This window comes from Opisthorchis viverrini, assembly GCF_000715545.1.
Source record: "Opisthorchis viverrini unplaced genomic scaffold opera_v5_158, whole genome shotgun sequence".
Lineage (NCBI taxonomy): Eukaryota > Metazoa > Platyhelminthes > Trematoda > Opisthorchiida > Opisthorchiidae > Opisthorchis > Opisthorchis viverrini.
The window spans coordinates 1142983-1156591 of record NW_008751812.1 but is presented as its reverse complement, the minus strand read 5'-3'; the positions used below and the strand labels follow the sequence as shown (position 1 = coordinate 1156591).

Below are 13609 nucleotides of genomic sequence, written 5' to 3'. Positions count from 1 at the left end.
TATCGGTGGTATGGACTCCAAAGCATTCACAGTGCATTGAGCCTTGGGGAAATTCGATTTCTGCTAATCTTACTTGCTAAGCTTGTTTACTCGCTCCACGTGATACTGAAATATGATGGACAAAGCCATCCGCTTCAAGTGTTCACGGGATAGAAATGAGCCCGTATGGTATCCCCACGACGCGATTAAGAAGACTACGTAGTTTTAGTCGAAATCTTCATAATCCAGGTATGTAGTTCTCGAAGTTTTCTGTGACTTTCGATGTCATTCGCCCGGCTTGCTGTAAATGCACATAGAGCTTACGGGCACATTTGCATCTTGCAGCAGATCTGCCCGAATACGGTATCTTTTGCATTGTTGTGCAAAGTGTAATCAAAGTTCTAATAATCAGAATTTTTTTCATTTTTATTTCTACTGATCGACTCGTTAATCTAGTTAATTTCTACAGCAATAACAGATTAATTTGCAACTCATTTGGATGCACTGTTCACAGCGATTCAGCCTAATCTCAAAGCTGGTGGTAAGTGCGAAACCCATACAAAAAGATCTTGGATGGGATATAAGAGCGATTGCTATTTAAAAACTACTTATCTACCTGAAGAATCCTAAGCAGAAGGAAAACTAATTTTGGAATTAATTTTAATATTTCTCACTTTGTCACCTGCGGTACCAAATGAAAGGAAGAAGGCCTCCACTGTGGAGTTATTTATTAGTAAAATGCCAACTGACCGGTTACAGACTACTGGACAGTGAAGCAAAACTCCCATTTGCATCTTATTTACAAAAACTGAACACCCATCTTCTCCGGAACACGTCTTTCCGAACTTTCCTGGGTATTCATTGACTCCAATCATTCATTGCTCAAATCCAAGCAAATGTTACAAAGCAACTCCACAAATTCCGCANAGAGATGCAAGCAAAATTCCAGGAACAACCCATACTACTCGCATTCCCTAGCCGTGGTGTTATTCACTCGTTCTTAAATATTCGGCCGTCAATCAAATATGAGCTGCTGTTAAGCCGGTTGATTACGGCCGTACAACGGTCGAAAGTATAACGATCTCTTGACAAATCATATTTCCCATATATATATATATATATATATATATATATATATATATATTGGTTGCCATGCCGTCTTAACGAGGATTAAATCAGCAACATAATGTGCGCTGAAAGGCTACGTACTTCACCATGATTATCGCCTCAACTTAGCTCAAGCACCACATTTCACCACATTACCATCAAGTGGCTGATGCCTCAGCTTAGATCATCCGAAAAATAGTGCCGCATTTTGAGGCGCAAGAACGAAATATGCAAGATTAGGGACCCAAACTGTAGAAACAAATTTCCCAACGACATCATATAAATCAAAGTATTCGTGTGACATTATTTTTCAATAATTTCCTTAGCCTATCTTAGTCTCACCGAATTCTGATCTTTAGAGGTGCAAATTTGGACTGCGAGAACGCAGAAGGTGAAACGCCCCTGATGGTTGCAGCTCGGCAGGGATACTTATACTTGAGCCGTGTACTTTTAGAACACAAGCCGAACATCGATAAAGTGAATTCAAAATGTCAGAATGTGGTCTACATGGCTGTTGAAGGGAATGATCGGCATGTGGTGGAAGTGAGTTGACATGCTCTGTGATATGAATGTTTTGTTCCAAACCGAAAATTTTCCATCAAACTTACTTCTACTAGTTTACAGCTCGATCATTAGCGTTTGTGCGACTAGTTGTGCTAAAGTTAACCATCTAAAATTTTATAGTAACACCTTCAAACAGACTAATGATTCGTACTTTTAGTTGCTTAAGGTGACATCGCCCTCCTTTTGAGTGCTTTCTTCGTAAAATTGAAAATGGGACAAAACATTGGATCTCCTTACAAACTAGCCTGATAATCTACCACAAAACTACGGTTTAAACGGAGGCTTAAACCAGGTAGTTATTTGGGTTCGTTAATTTGGTAAAATTAGATAATGCCATGAAAACACATGCTTGAACCTCAAGTAGTACTTTTGTTTAAGGCCATTTCATTGGAATGCCTACTAGTCAGTTCATTTGGGTCTATTTTTGGAAACTTATCCAATATCAACTTCCAAACGGCTGTCATGCGCTGAGCATAAGCTCGTAAGTTCACGGCTTCACAATAACTGCAATAGAGTTTTACGCTTTTTTGCTGAAGCCCCAGCTTAACAAAAAATGAATCCACAACTCTCATATGTTTGTATATCAGTGTAGAAAACTACTGTGCTTATCATGCAAACCAATATAGTAGAATGACTTGAATAACCAAACAGTGTTCTCATGTGGTTTTTCACCCAGTTCTCTAGCTTTCTTTAGTTCACCATGTACTACAACTTCCCAGTGTTTTTGGAAAGCTCCCGGCTACATGCTTGCACTGGCCAATTCAAATAAATTCAGGAGCAATCTGTCGGCGTCATGAGATGTTGCGATGATCATGCATGTGAAGTCAGGCACTTAGCACGACAGCTGACTGAAAAGTTGGAGTTTAAGTGGAAACTGCATCTCCTCTGTTGTTCCCCGTTTCCAGCGGCAGATCCACCATAGCGCAGTTTCCCACAACGGGTGATAACACCTCTTGCACACGTTGGCATTGATTAGGTTCTTCTGCCTTTCTTATTCGAAGGACTGGAACTCAAGCCCAAGCTGAATATTGTAATATGCACGCTATGGAAGCACGCACCGACAGTGATTCTCCGAAGGCAGGTGTTCACGACTATTTCTGTGGATGGAAAACAGAAACAAAGCTCATGAGCCAGAGCCCAGTAAGCAAGGTTGTACGTCACCAATACTTACATATGAATCAATCAAACTGACAGACAACGTATACTAAAATATTGCACAGCACTCAGCGAAGCAACAGAATTACAAAACAATTTGGTCCACCTGCAGAATTTTTTAGAATGCTTCTGAATTCGCCAACAGCCTGCCGGTGCTTTTTGTCACTCATTATTTGCATACTGAGCTGATTTTCTGAGGAGCCAGGTAGAACTGGTTTTCAGGCCGCCACTGCACCATTTCGCACCGAATGGCCCTATTCTGGTTGCTGGGTTTTGGAGCTGATATTATTTTTCCTCAATGATATCCACTCTGAAATCAGTTGAAGTCAATTTGTCTAGCGTCGAACTTACCCTATAGTATGCGGACCGGTTGCAGTCGGATGCGTTTCAACATTAGTTGAGCACGTTATTGCGTATCGGACACAATTACAAATGCAGTAGAGTTTCCAAAACACGCAATGGCATAATCAGCTTGCGCATTAGCTTTGAACTAAATGTTAGTGGACTCATCCTTTGCAAGTGCTATGCGCGAAATTTGCATTTAGTTCTGTTGATCGTGGTGAAAGATCGCTCATTGCAGGCAGGTGGAGTCGGCAAGTTAAAAAAGCTTTACTGCTTTATTTTATTGTTACAGACGTAATGGCTTTGTCGCGTTTACGTTCCTAAAAAAATTTAAAACAATGGCCAGTTTGACGGCTCTACTTAAGGGGTCTTTATTTTGGCCATATGTACTTTTATAGTACTCACTGTATTTGACCAATCACCATGCAGGGATGCCTACAGGAACAGACAGGCTAGTCCGTGTCCACCGATGAAAACGAGATAAGAATTAGCGACAGCGTGAAACTACTGATATCAACATGAAATAACCACAATGTTACTTTACTGCTGCCAACTTCCACCAATGCGGGCGTGCACCACACAGTTTCCGCGGGATTCGACGCAGCAGATACCTCAAGAACGGCTTACATGTTGCCCAAAACATGGTGTCAACCACTGTGTATTCAAATTTGTCAGGCAAGACAACAGAGTCTCCTAGTTGCCTTTAGTCTTAATAGGTTTGACTGCCGTTGGATACTAGGCAATATAACAGGTGTCGATTTTACCCGTAGTCCTCTTTGATAAACCCTCTGGTAGTTTTGGGAAGGATAAAACTCTTCACTATAATATGAGTCCTGGGTGATGATCAGTTGAAATATGATCCGGTCGAAGCAAATCAAGCGAAAGCATTTGCTAGGTATTTGGCCTGCTACTGATATCAAGTAAAGGCCTACGGCATGTCAACCTGGGAAGCCTACACGTCACTTAAGTGGTAAATCTTTACTGGTATTCAGAAACTAGACAATTAACAAAAATCAGGTTGACTGCCTCAATAGTACTGGTGATTATAAATCTCGTCCCAGAGGCGGAAAATGATGTTGCATAGACTATGAACTTTGAAGTCTTGACCGTCTTAGTTATCTGGTGGCCGCTTGTCAAGAACTTCCAGTGTTTTACCATCATATTTAAGAGTTATCGTCGCCAAGAAATGTTGTAATCCTCAACGAAGTCTCCGTTGTCTTTACCGACTACATTTGACTAGTTGTGAAATGTTAAATAAAGCTATTTATTGGTTTCAAGCCAAATGGAATAGGCGCCCTCATCCTAAACCTTATTCTTTTCGTGGTCCTAACCTTACAGTTTCTGCTAGAAAATGAAGAATTCCCTCGACTGCTCAAGTGTGCTGATCTGGATGGGAACAGACCAATTCATAAAGCAGCGGAAATTGGTAATTTGGAAATCGTTTCGGTATGTGGCTTAATTTCCCTTTAAAGCCATTGTTGGGTGAATCCCTTATCATTATTTATCTACCCAACTCGAAGTCCCACCTTACATTCACCCATTCTTCTACAGAAATGGAGCTTGTAGTACCTTAGTAACGTTGAGAATACGCGTGAAGAAAACACTACTAAACAATTAACTGACACAAAGTGGTGCGAACGAACAGTGAAAAAAACATGTGACAAAAGCAGGATTAACGTGTGTGGAAGCCCGGATGATGTTGAGCAGCTTCACCTCCGGAATAAATGTACTCAACTGTTTGAAGGAAAAAAAATGCGTCCTTGAGAGAAAAATGGAGTCCATATTCAAAATACCCTCTTCAAATACTTACGCTTTCAACATAGCCAGAGGAAATCCTGTGATAGATATGACGTTGCTGCTTGCCGCCTGTTATTCAATTGTTATCATCATCGTTTTGAATCACTCAGTGTCAACATTGGGCATGGATTTCGTGCACACAGTGGGTATTGGAAGCTACTTTCGGCAGTATCACAGGCTTAGCGCGCCGAATAGTTCAGAATCCTAATACATGTTTGTTGGTTTTAGTTTGAGTGAAGATGATCACTGAAAATCTTCCCTTGCTAAGCCATGAGGTAATCACAGGGTGCTAGAGCGGATCTGATAAATTTAGTTTACCCACCAAGATTCTGAAGGCGGCTGACCGAAAAATTCCATGTAGCCAACACAACCATAACCGAAGCCACTGCAGATCAAACTTGTTCGATTTCCTGGCCTGAAAGCTTGGATTGTGTCTTTTTGCCTTGCACTCTGCAGTTTTCTGTCTTGAAGTTGGCAATCGTTGAACTGACGAAATCCAGTTCGTTCCGTTCCAGCCCGTTTCGTCCTGTTTTATGGTGCCGCTTCCCATCTCATTTGAAGTTGGAAACCTTGCGATTTTGACCAATAGATGGGGATATCGAAGACCTTACCTGCAATGATTCTGTTTCTGTGTAGTTCGGTGAATACGTCCCAGCCAGTGCAAAATCGGTGGAGTGTGATCGTGGACTCCACTGTCTCATTCCAAAGAATGCCAATTATCCCATTTCCATGAAGTTGACTGTAGGTCATCTTGTGTGCTCATACTGGAAACGACCAGATGGCGAATTTGAAAGGCCTGCTCTGCGGAGGCTCCGTGCGTGTTTCCAAGTGCCACCGATTTGAGCCATTCCGACCGGCTTCCATCGCTCAGGTCAGTGTTGGAAGTGCCAAGACGAGGATTAGGAGCGTTTTATGCTTGATTACATTTCCGTCAACACATAGTTCCCCTCGTGCATAACTGTGCACCCAACCCACTAGTGGTCACCAAGTTATCCAGCATATAAGGTGTGCCCGGTATTCCGAGCACGTCCTTAGAAAGAACAGTGTGGGTGAAAATTGTATACGACTGCATACGACTGGGCATTAGCCCAGCAGATTAAGGAGCTTAGCTTATACTATTCTTCTGTCACTAGGGATGGGATTCTTAATCCAACCTGATTGGTGGGGTCTGGCTGTTAGTTTCCTTTACTCTAAAAAAGCGAATGAAGGCAACATGAAGTATGTGGTGCTTAGAGGTGGTAAAAAACGTCCCAAAGGTGATAACAGGACAAGAAGATTGTTCCTCTAAATGTTTCACTGAGTGTGTACGTCTTTTATCAACTGTTAGTTGGTTACAAGAAGGCTTTTTTCCTTTTGCTCTTGTTTATAAACAGGCAATTGTGAAAGCTTCGGCTGGGGAGGGGCCAATGTCTTGCTTGGTCGCGCCAAATATGAAGGGTCAAACACCGGCTCACATTGCTGCAAAGTTTGGGCATTTAAAGTAAGTCATCAAGAGATTCGACATCACGCCTCGCTTTTAAATGGATAAAGTTAATGAAGTTAGAAAAGCAGCGACCCCTCTGGGTTTTCAAGAACTCAATGCGAGATCGTAGCGTATTTTCGTCCTTTTTTCAAGGCATTACGCTTCGAAAAATATGCTTGCAGGATAAAGGGATTTTCAATCTCTGAGTATGTCATAGTTATGTACAACTTGTGGTCCGCCGTCTACATTCCGACGTCATGGGTTCTTTAGAATACAAGTAGCCTAGGAGTGACAGTAACACTGGCGTCTAACTGTCACACAACAATTAGAGAAAAACAGGCGTTAGTAGGGGCTACGCGAGAAGAAGTGCCATCATTTTAAGAAAACTTATTTAGATGAGGTTGCCTACTTTTGATAGTTCTGCTATAAACACCTATAAGCATCATGTCAGAATAAGAAGTCATCAGTGGGACAGGATCAGTGTCTTTTGCGACCCTCACCCTACACAAATCCGACTGCTGAACTTCAGGTAAATAAACCCGGCTATGAAATGAAAGCATGTGTGCCAGCGAGATCAACTGTGTATCATTTACTATCGGGCTTCAATCCATGCACAAGCTTGATCACGTGGGTCACAGCTGTAAAGGCATGAAGACTCAATGGTACTCATTTCATGTTGCCATGTCATTGCTGGTCTCCAGCGAAATTTTCCCCAACAATCGCCTGAAACAGAAGACATTTTGATTATTCTTAAAATAGGTCCCATATCCTTGAACTAGAGTGTTTGACCTGCCTCCGCAACCCTCTTATCCTCTCACGCATTGCCTCATTGTCTACTCGTTTCAGTATACTAAGTTTTTCTATGCTACGAGATAGCAATGGCCACAAAATTGAAGACGCCTTAGGCCCTTGGACTGGTGTAGACGAGTCTCGCAGTCATACAGTTGTCTTTTATTCGCAGAACTTCAACTTTAATGGACTCCGTTTCTGACGCCCTAAGTGACACCGGTTGGTGTACGCTGCTCGTATCTTCGTTGTCCATGCATTAATTTCATCTATCGGCGTAAAATCAAGGCTTCTGAACCTACTAAAATACGGTAACATCTCAGCATATTCAATTTTCTTATTCGGAATTCTCAGAGGGCAAGATGATAAGGACTATTGAATTAAGTCTCTGTATTTGGAGATTCAGGGGATGCTGAAACAGAGAACCACCTCCGATATTCTGGTTACGCTATTTTGTGCTGACAAAGGACTGTCGGAAAAAAGCAATGTTGTTCGCATACTCCAAGTACATTATTCTATCTGCAACAGTGATTTCGATACAACGGTTTATGGAATATGCACCTCATGTTATTGTCGGTGACAAAGCTGAGCCCACAAGGATGAATGGGACAGCCCTCTTGAACGCCTGGTTTTCAGGAGGCTTTTAGATCGTTACTTGTACATCTCCAGCTAATACTAATCACGTAGAATATCCACATACTTTGATGGACTCCCTTTTTGGCATAGAATCTTTTCTATTCAAAGCCGAAGGCTTTTCCAAAGTCGAGGAAAACTTGGCTGGTTGTGAGCGGTATGTGAAGTCCTGTTTAGATGGTCGACGTAATATAAAGTTACAGCCAGTATAAACTTCATCAAATCTACATGACACTCTCGGAAATTGGTCTTAGCTGCCTGGTTGTATATGGATTCACGTTCACATCACTCACGTCTGAAAAGATTCCCCAGCTAGTCCACACCAAAACAAGACGGGACCAACTGCACTTGAATTTCGCTCTTAATAGAGCTCACCGGAATTGCACATCCTTGGCTATGTCGGGGTTTGAAATGCGGAAGCAAGAGTGTCATCACTGACTCACATGTGCACCCTGAACACACCAAAATTAAATCACGCATGAACTGTTCAGTTTGGCACGAAGTCACTCTAGACGGAGCGTCTTGACGGAATCAGCTTTGCAGATTAGAGGAGATAAATAACAATGGTGAATTACGCGCGCGATTTCAGTTTAACTCTACCGGATGAAGAAAGTTTTGATCAATTCCTACGTCAGAAAACTAACTAACCACATCCTTGCATCTCCTCACGAAGGATAAATTGGAAGCTGAAAAATTGACAAGACACTTCCAAGCATGTTAGCTTATTACCGGAACATTTTGTTTCTAGACGCCGCCATACACTCTGGATGAGGGCTTTATGAGAAATTTGTTGGGTCAAAGGACGTGGCGTGGACGGAATTGAAACGCAGTAGTAACTACCGTGAGTTGATCATAGAGAACGAATCAGGAATAATCAGGAAATACCAGATGGGAGCAGTCGAAATCTATCAGGTCAACTGCCTGATAATTGGTTGGATGAATAATACTGACCCATATAATTTTCAGCGTCTCCTTAGCGCACAATATGCTGTTGCTTCAGTTGTGTTCGAAAACGATTAAAATAGTTTTAAGGTCCCTCAAAACACTGTATTGCAATCACGACTCATACAGTAGCTTTATAGGTAACATTATCTGCTTCGTTATGGAAGCCTTTTAGGTCTTTCATTGTATTGGAAATGCTTTTTACATCCGTTTTCACATTTTTATGGATGTGTGTAGTAATAGCAGTATATTTACATGACAAGAAAGTGCACTAGTTTCTGCATTGGTTTATTTTAGTCTTCTGAAGAAATGGTGTTCTGATAACTTGACATTGTTTGAGCTTGAAGACAATATGGGAAATACTCCGACTCATCTTGCGGCTAAACGTGGGCACACTGATATCGTCGAATGGATTTCTCGTGCAGCGAACGCAAGGGTTATGCAAAAGCGAAACTATCTGGGTCGTACACCGCTGACTTTCGCGGCTGCCAAAAATCAGCTTTCGTGCCTGGAAGTTCTACTCAAAACAAAGGGGTGCAACGTGAATAATCGAGATAAAATGCAGGTCAGTAAATTAATATTGAAGCTGCACGTTTTGCGGTATTGTTCTTCTAACAGGTTCAGAATAAAATCGCAGACCAATAAAATAATAGCTTTCCATGTAATCCTAGGTGACCGAGTGGGGTTGAGCGTTTTCACTGAGTTTTACAAGAGTGCACCATTTCTGAGTGAAAACCATCCGAAATTCTAACGATCTGTTATTGGAATCGGGAGCTGTATATAAAATTCAGCGTAGCACTGCTATCTGCCGTAGACGCTGCAAGGAAACATGACGCCAGATCCAGATATAAAAGCAGAATGAACACTGATTTGTGTTCTGTTTTGTCTGAGAAAGTAACCACGAACGCTTTATCTGCAGAGCGTGGCAATTTAGGTGAGCCTTTCCTGCAATAGTGGATTGGTGGAACTTTGTTCAGTTTGTATATCAACTGACGACAGCTCATGTCTCGGAAGAAACTACGTTCTGCACTTCTGATGTGCTCAATACTCAACCAAAGCGAAAGTTGAGTCCGTAAACCTTTTGCAGGTTGTATTAGCTGGACGGATCACACCAGATCGTTAGGGTGGGTTGGTTCAACTAAAGTCACTTGGATAAGAGTTCAGTGAACAGAATATTGAGAAGGCCAAATGAAGAATCGAGTGCTAGAAAATGACATGCAATGAGGTGTGCAAATCCAGTGCTGCAATGGAACGTAAGACTGCCACTTTTGCACGGACAAGGAAAGGTTCTAACATGACTCAGGCAAACAAATCAAGTGTAATTTTGATGTCCCAATGTGCGATAAGTGCCCAAATATTGAGTATAAGCAGGACATCATCATAACGCCAACAGAGTAACGACTTCACAGCAGAAATCAAACCCGCAAGTTGTCCTAAAATGAACAGATGCCCAAAAATTAAAGTTAACGGAGAAGTCATCAGCTGCGACACTTATTGAATCGAAATTTCAAGTAGTGAATCAGACCCCTGTGCGTCAAAACAAGACGGCTATCAACTCCATTACTAAGCCACGCATTGGTTGACAAAGGGCCACATAATCCCCAGGGTTATATCCTTATCCCTGCGTCACCCGTATTTGATCAGTAGTCTCCATTCTCTCTAATGGAGAGATGGAGAAACGGGCATCAAGTTTAAAAATCTATTCTTTCTAAGCGTGAACAAAATAGTGATGAGCAGATCTGTCACGAGAAATAATGTTGAGTCACCAAAACATCCTGACTATCACCAGTGCTGACATCCCGTGACAACAGGTAGAAATGCATAGGTAACAGTAAAGTAACACTCACTGGTTTTCGTTTCCCACCTGGTAATTCAGATAGTTGACCAAATTAGCTGCGTTGTATTTCCAATGGCCACCATTAAGAAGTAAAATGAGACTTTGAGATTTTTATTAGGGTCAAGGTGAGACCGTTCTAAATATGACATTTCCTCCAAAGAGCTGATGGCTGCTTGGAAATGGCTTGGAAATGGCTTTGGAAATGGCTTCTTATCCCCGGAGATCTTATTCCTTTACTCACCGAAACCCTACAATGGACTTGGAAGAATTCGCCTCTTCTGCTGGTCGTCTGTGTCATACTATCAGGGCCTCTGAACAAGTGTGCTCAAACATTCATATAATATCACATCTATTTTTCGTCTGACCAAGTCAGTGTATTCGTTTTTCGTTGCAGATGACGCCTTTGTTTGTGGCATGTCTCAAAGGTCACACCAAGACTGTTCAGGAGCTCTTAAGAAATAAGGCGGACCCAACAATTCGAGTGGCTGAAGATCACGAAGTGTACCCTGGGTGGAACGCGTTGAATGCAGCTGTGCAAAATAAACAACTGTAAGTGAATGAATTTGTTAGGGAAGTACATTATGAAGGCATCCATTGTTGGACCCTAGCTAATGAGGCTGTTTGGGTCGGATCAAAAGTTCTCAGCATGAATCAGCATGACTGATACGAATTAACAACGACCCTCTGTTTTGTTTACTAGCATTGTTGACAATGTGTCTGAGGGAATTAGGGTTTCCGCTGTTAAAATCAATTTAAAAGATTTATTTGATTCATCCTAGCAACTTTTGATAAGCTTCAACACTGAAATAACTATCAACCTTGAAATACAAAACAAAATTACTCCCAAATTGAACAGGATATTTGGGGGAGGCTCGAGCTACCAAACTTCCGCCTCCCGAAGCAGCATTCTAGCAGCTGATCAACCCTGGACGTCGTCTGCTTGTCACCATTATGAAGCTACACTCCAGGAGTGACTGTTCTTCTGTCTACCAAGTGAACTCCCAATTGATGTATATCCGTGCCCTTATGGGCCTCCAGGCAGAGGTATCTAGATACCAAAGAAGACGACAAAGCAAGTAGATTGTGACCTGGTAGATCCTGAAATTAGAAGTTTGTGAAGAAAAGAGCGACATGCCTAGATAGACTCCCACGGATCATCAGCTTCATCCTCACGTTTTATTCCAATCATACAGTTGTGCATGAAATTCGGTCAATATTTCGGATCAAATGTAGTGATTGCTAGAATAGACCTTTTAGGAAATTTTAACAGCACTGACTATTTTCTGACGGCTGAATCAGTTAATGTTTGGTGTGAGATTTAACACTTTCATACAGTGGAACCTATAATGGGGGGACAGTGTTTGCAGGTTTCAGAGCTATTTACATTTGAGGTTACTTATTCATGACTTGACAAATAAGGTTGTTTGCAACAGTCAATCTACGTTTCTGTGTGGAACATTTTTTGACGTAAAGAAAGTTAAAAAAAGCTTGCCATTGTGAGCTCCCTGCGTACTAAAGAAACTATTTTTCGTGGAAAATGGCATTGATTGTACATTCTTGACATTGAATCTCATACCAAGCTCAGTACGACGGACGCTCTGTGCCTGATGTGCGAGTCTTGACTTTGCTAGCGCTTACCGCGCCTTGAACATTCAACATTAATTGCCATTTCCTCGGTTGTTGGTCGTCACACGCGTGTTTCCATACCGAAAATTCTTACATACGTTGGGATTCATTTTATCTGACTGAAACTGTTGGTGGCATGACTTCAAATGAGACGATACTCTCTTTTATCTCATATTCTCCTGTGATCCTTCCGCATTCATCGGTTGCATTCTCTTTTTATGTTTGTGACCATGCTTTTAGAAAATAAGCGAGAATAGATGCTGATGAAAAATTCTACTTCATCAAATCACCGCGAATGGCTGGAGCACTGGATCGACCGTGACCGTTCCGGATGCCCAGACTTTGGAAAACATTACAGAATAAGCCAGTCCAATGGAGCTAACTTGTCACTCGCCACACATACAATGTCAATGCAGATAAAGAAGCTGCCACACCAATATTAGCCTCAGTTTTTGCCCCGCTTCATAAACACCCTTTGTTTTTCTTTTTTCTTAATAACAGCCAAAGGGAAATATACATAAAGCCCTTGATAGGTGCAGTAGGGGGCGAGATGGCCCAAGTGGTTAGAGCCCGAATTTACTGACCGGAAGGTTCGTGGTTCGAATCCGACCTCCGCCACTCGACTTCCCCTGTCTAGGCTTGGGCAACCTGGCAGTATCCCAGCCCTCGTGCTTCCTTCAGGTGGCATGGCAGCTAGGCACCGGAAGGGTGTTACAGCTGAACGCCTTCTTTTCTTTCTGATAGGTGCAGTAATGTTTGCTTACCTCAGACAACAATGACTGTTTAGGTGCACAGTGCTTTTCATGTATTCAATGACCCGACCTAAAGCTGCCACCATGACGCGGTGGTCGGGCTTCAGTGCTGCAATGATACTGCGGGCTACACTGGCTGGAACTTCGTTCCACAAGGTGCAACCATACCAGGAAGGCCAAACGGGAGCAGCCAGACCAAGAGCAGCGAGACCCCCTGCTACGAGTAATCGTGCTACAAGGCGGTCTGGGGGTAAAGTCGTACTGTCCTCTGCGACAGAAGTGTGAAAGCAGTAAGGTGCTTCCCCCAAGCGACCAGCATGTCCATATTTATGGAAGTAGCGATGCTGCCTTCCCCCGAGGAAGGACGGGTTAGAAAAGGTCGGCCCCAAAAACCGCACACTCCGATCGCCCAACGGTTGACCGTGACCGCCGGCGCATTATCCGATACGGTCGAAATACTTTTAAAACCAAAGAGCCCGGTGCTGCTCAAAAGGCACCTGCTGTGCGCAGCCGCATCAGGAATGAGACAGTAATGCCTTATTCCCTGCGCCCTCGGGTTAGGCCAACCCCCTGCAGCCGAGCACGTCAGACTATTGAGTCATCGGCTCCGGGCAGGGTCCCCAAAGA

General features: G+C 42.6%; 1 protein-coding gene across 1 annotated transcript in view; it reads left to right on the top strand.

Annotated features, from left to right (window-relative positions):
- Window positions 1-1422: 1422 nt before the first annotated feature.
- The window catches only part of T265_07050 (hypothetical protein), a gene marked incomplete at both ends in the record, with an annotated part of 46920 nt that continues 34733 nt past the window's right edge, over window positions 1423-13609 (top strand). Inside the window, 3 exons of the mRNA XM_009172474.1 lie at window positions 1423-1629; window positions 4486-4593; window positions 6318-6424. Coding sequence (XP_009170738.1) covers window positions 1492-1629; window positions 4486-4593; window positions 6318-6424 — 353 coding nt within the window. The remainder of the gene's footprint in view (window positions 1630-4485; window positions 4594-6317; window positions 6425-13609) is intronic.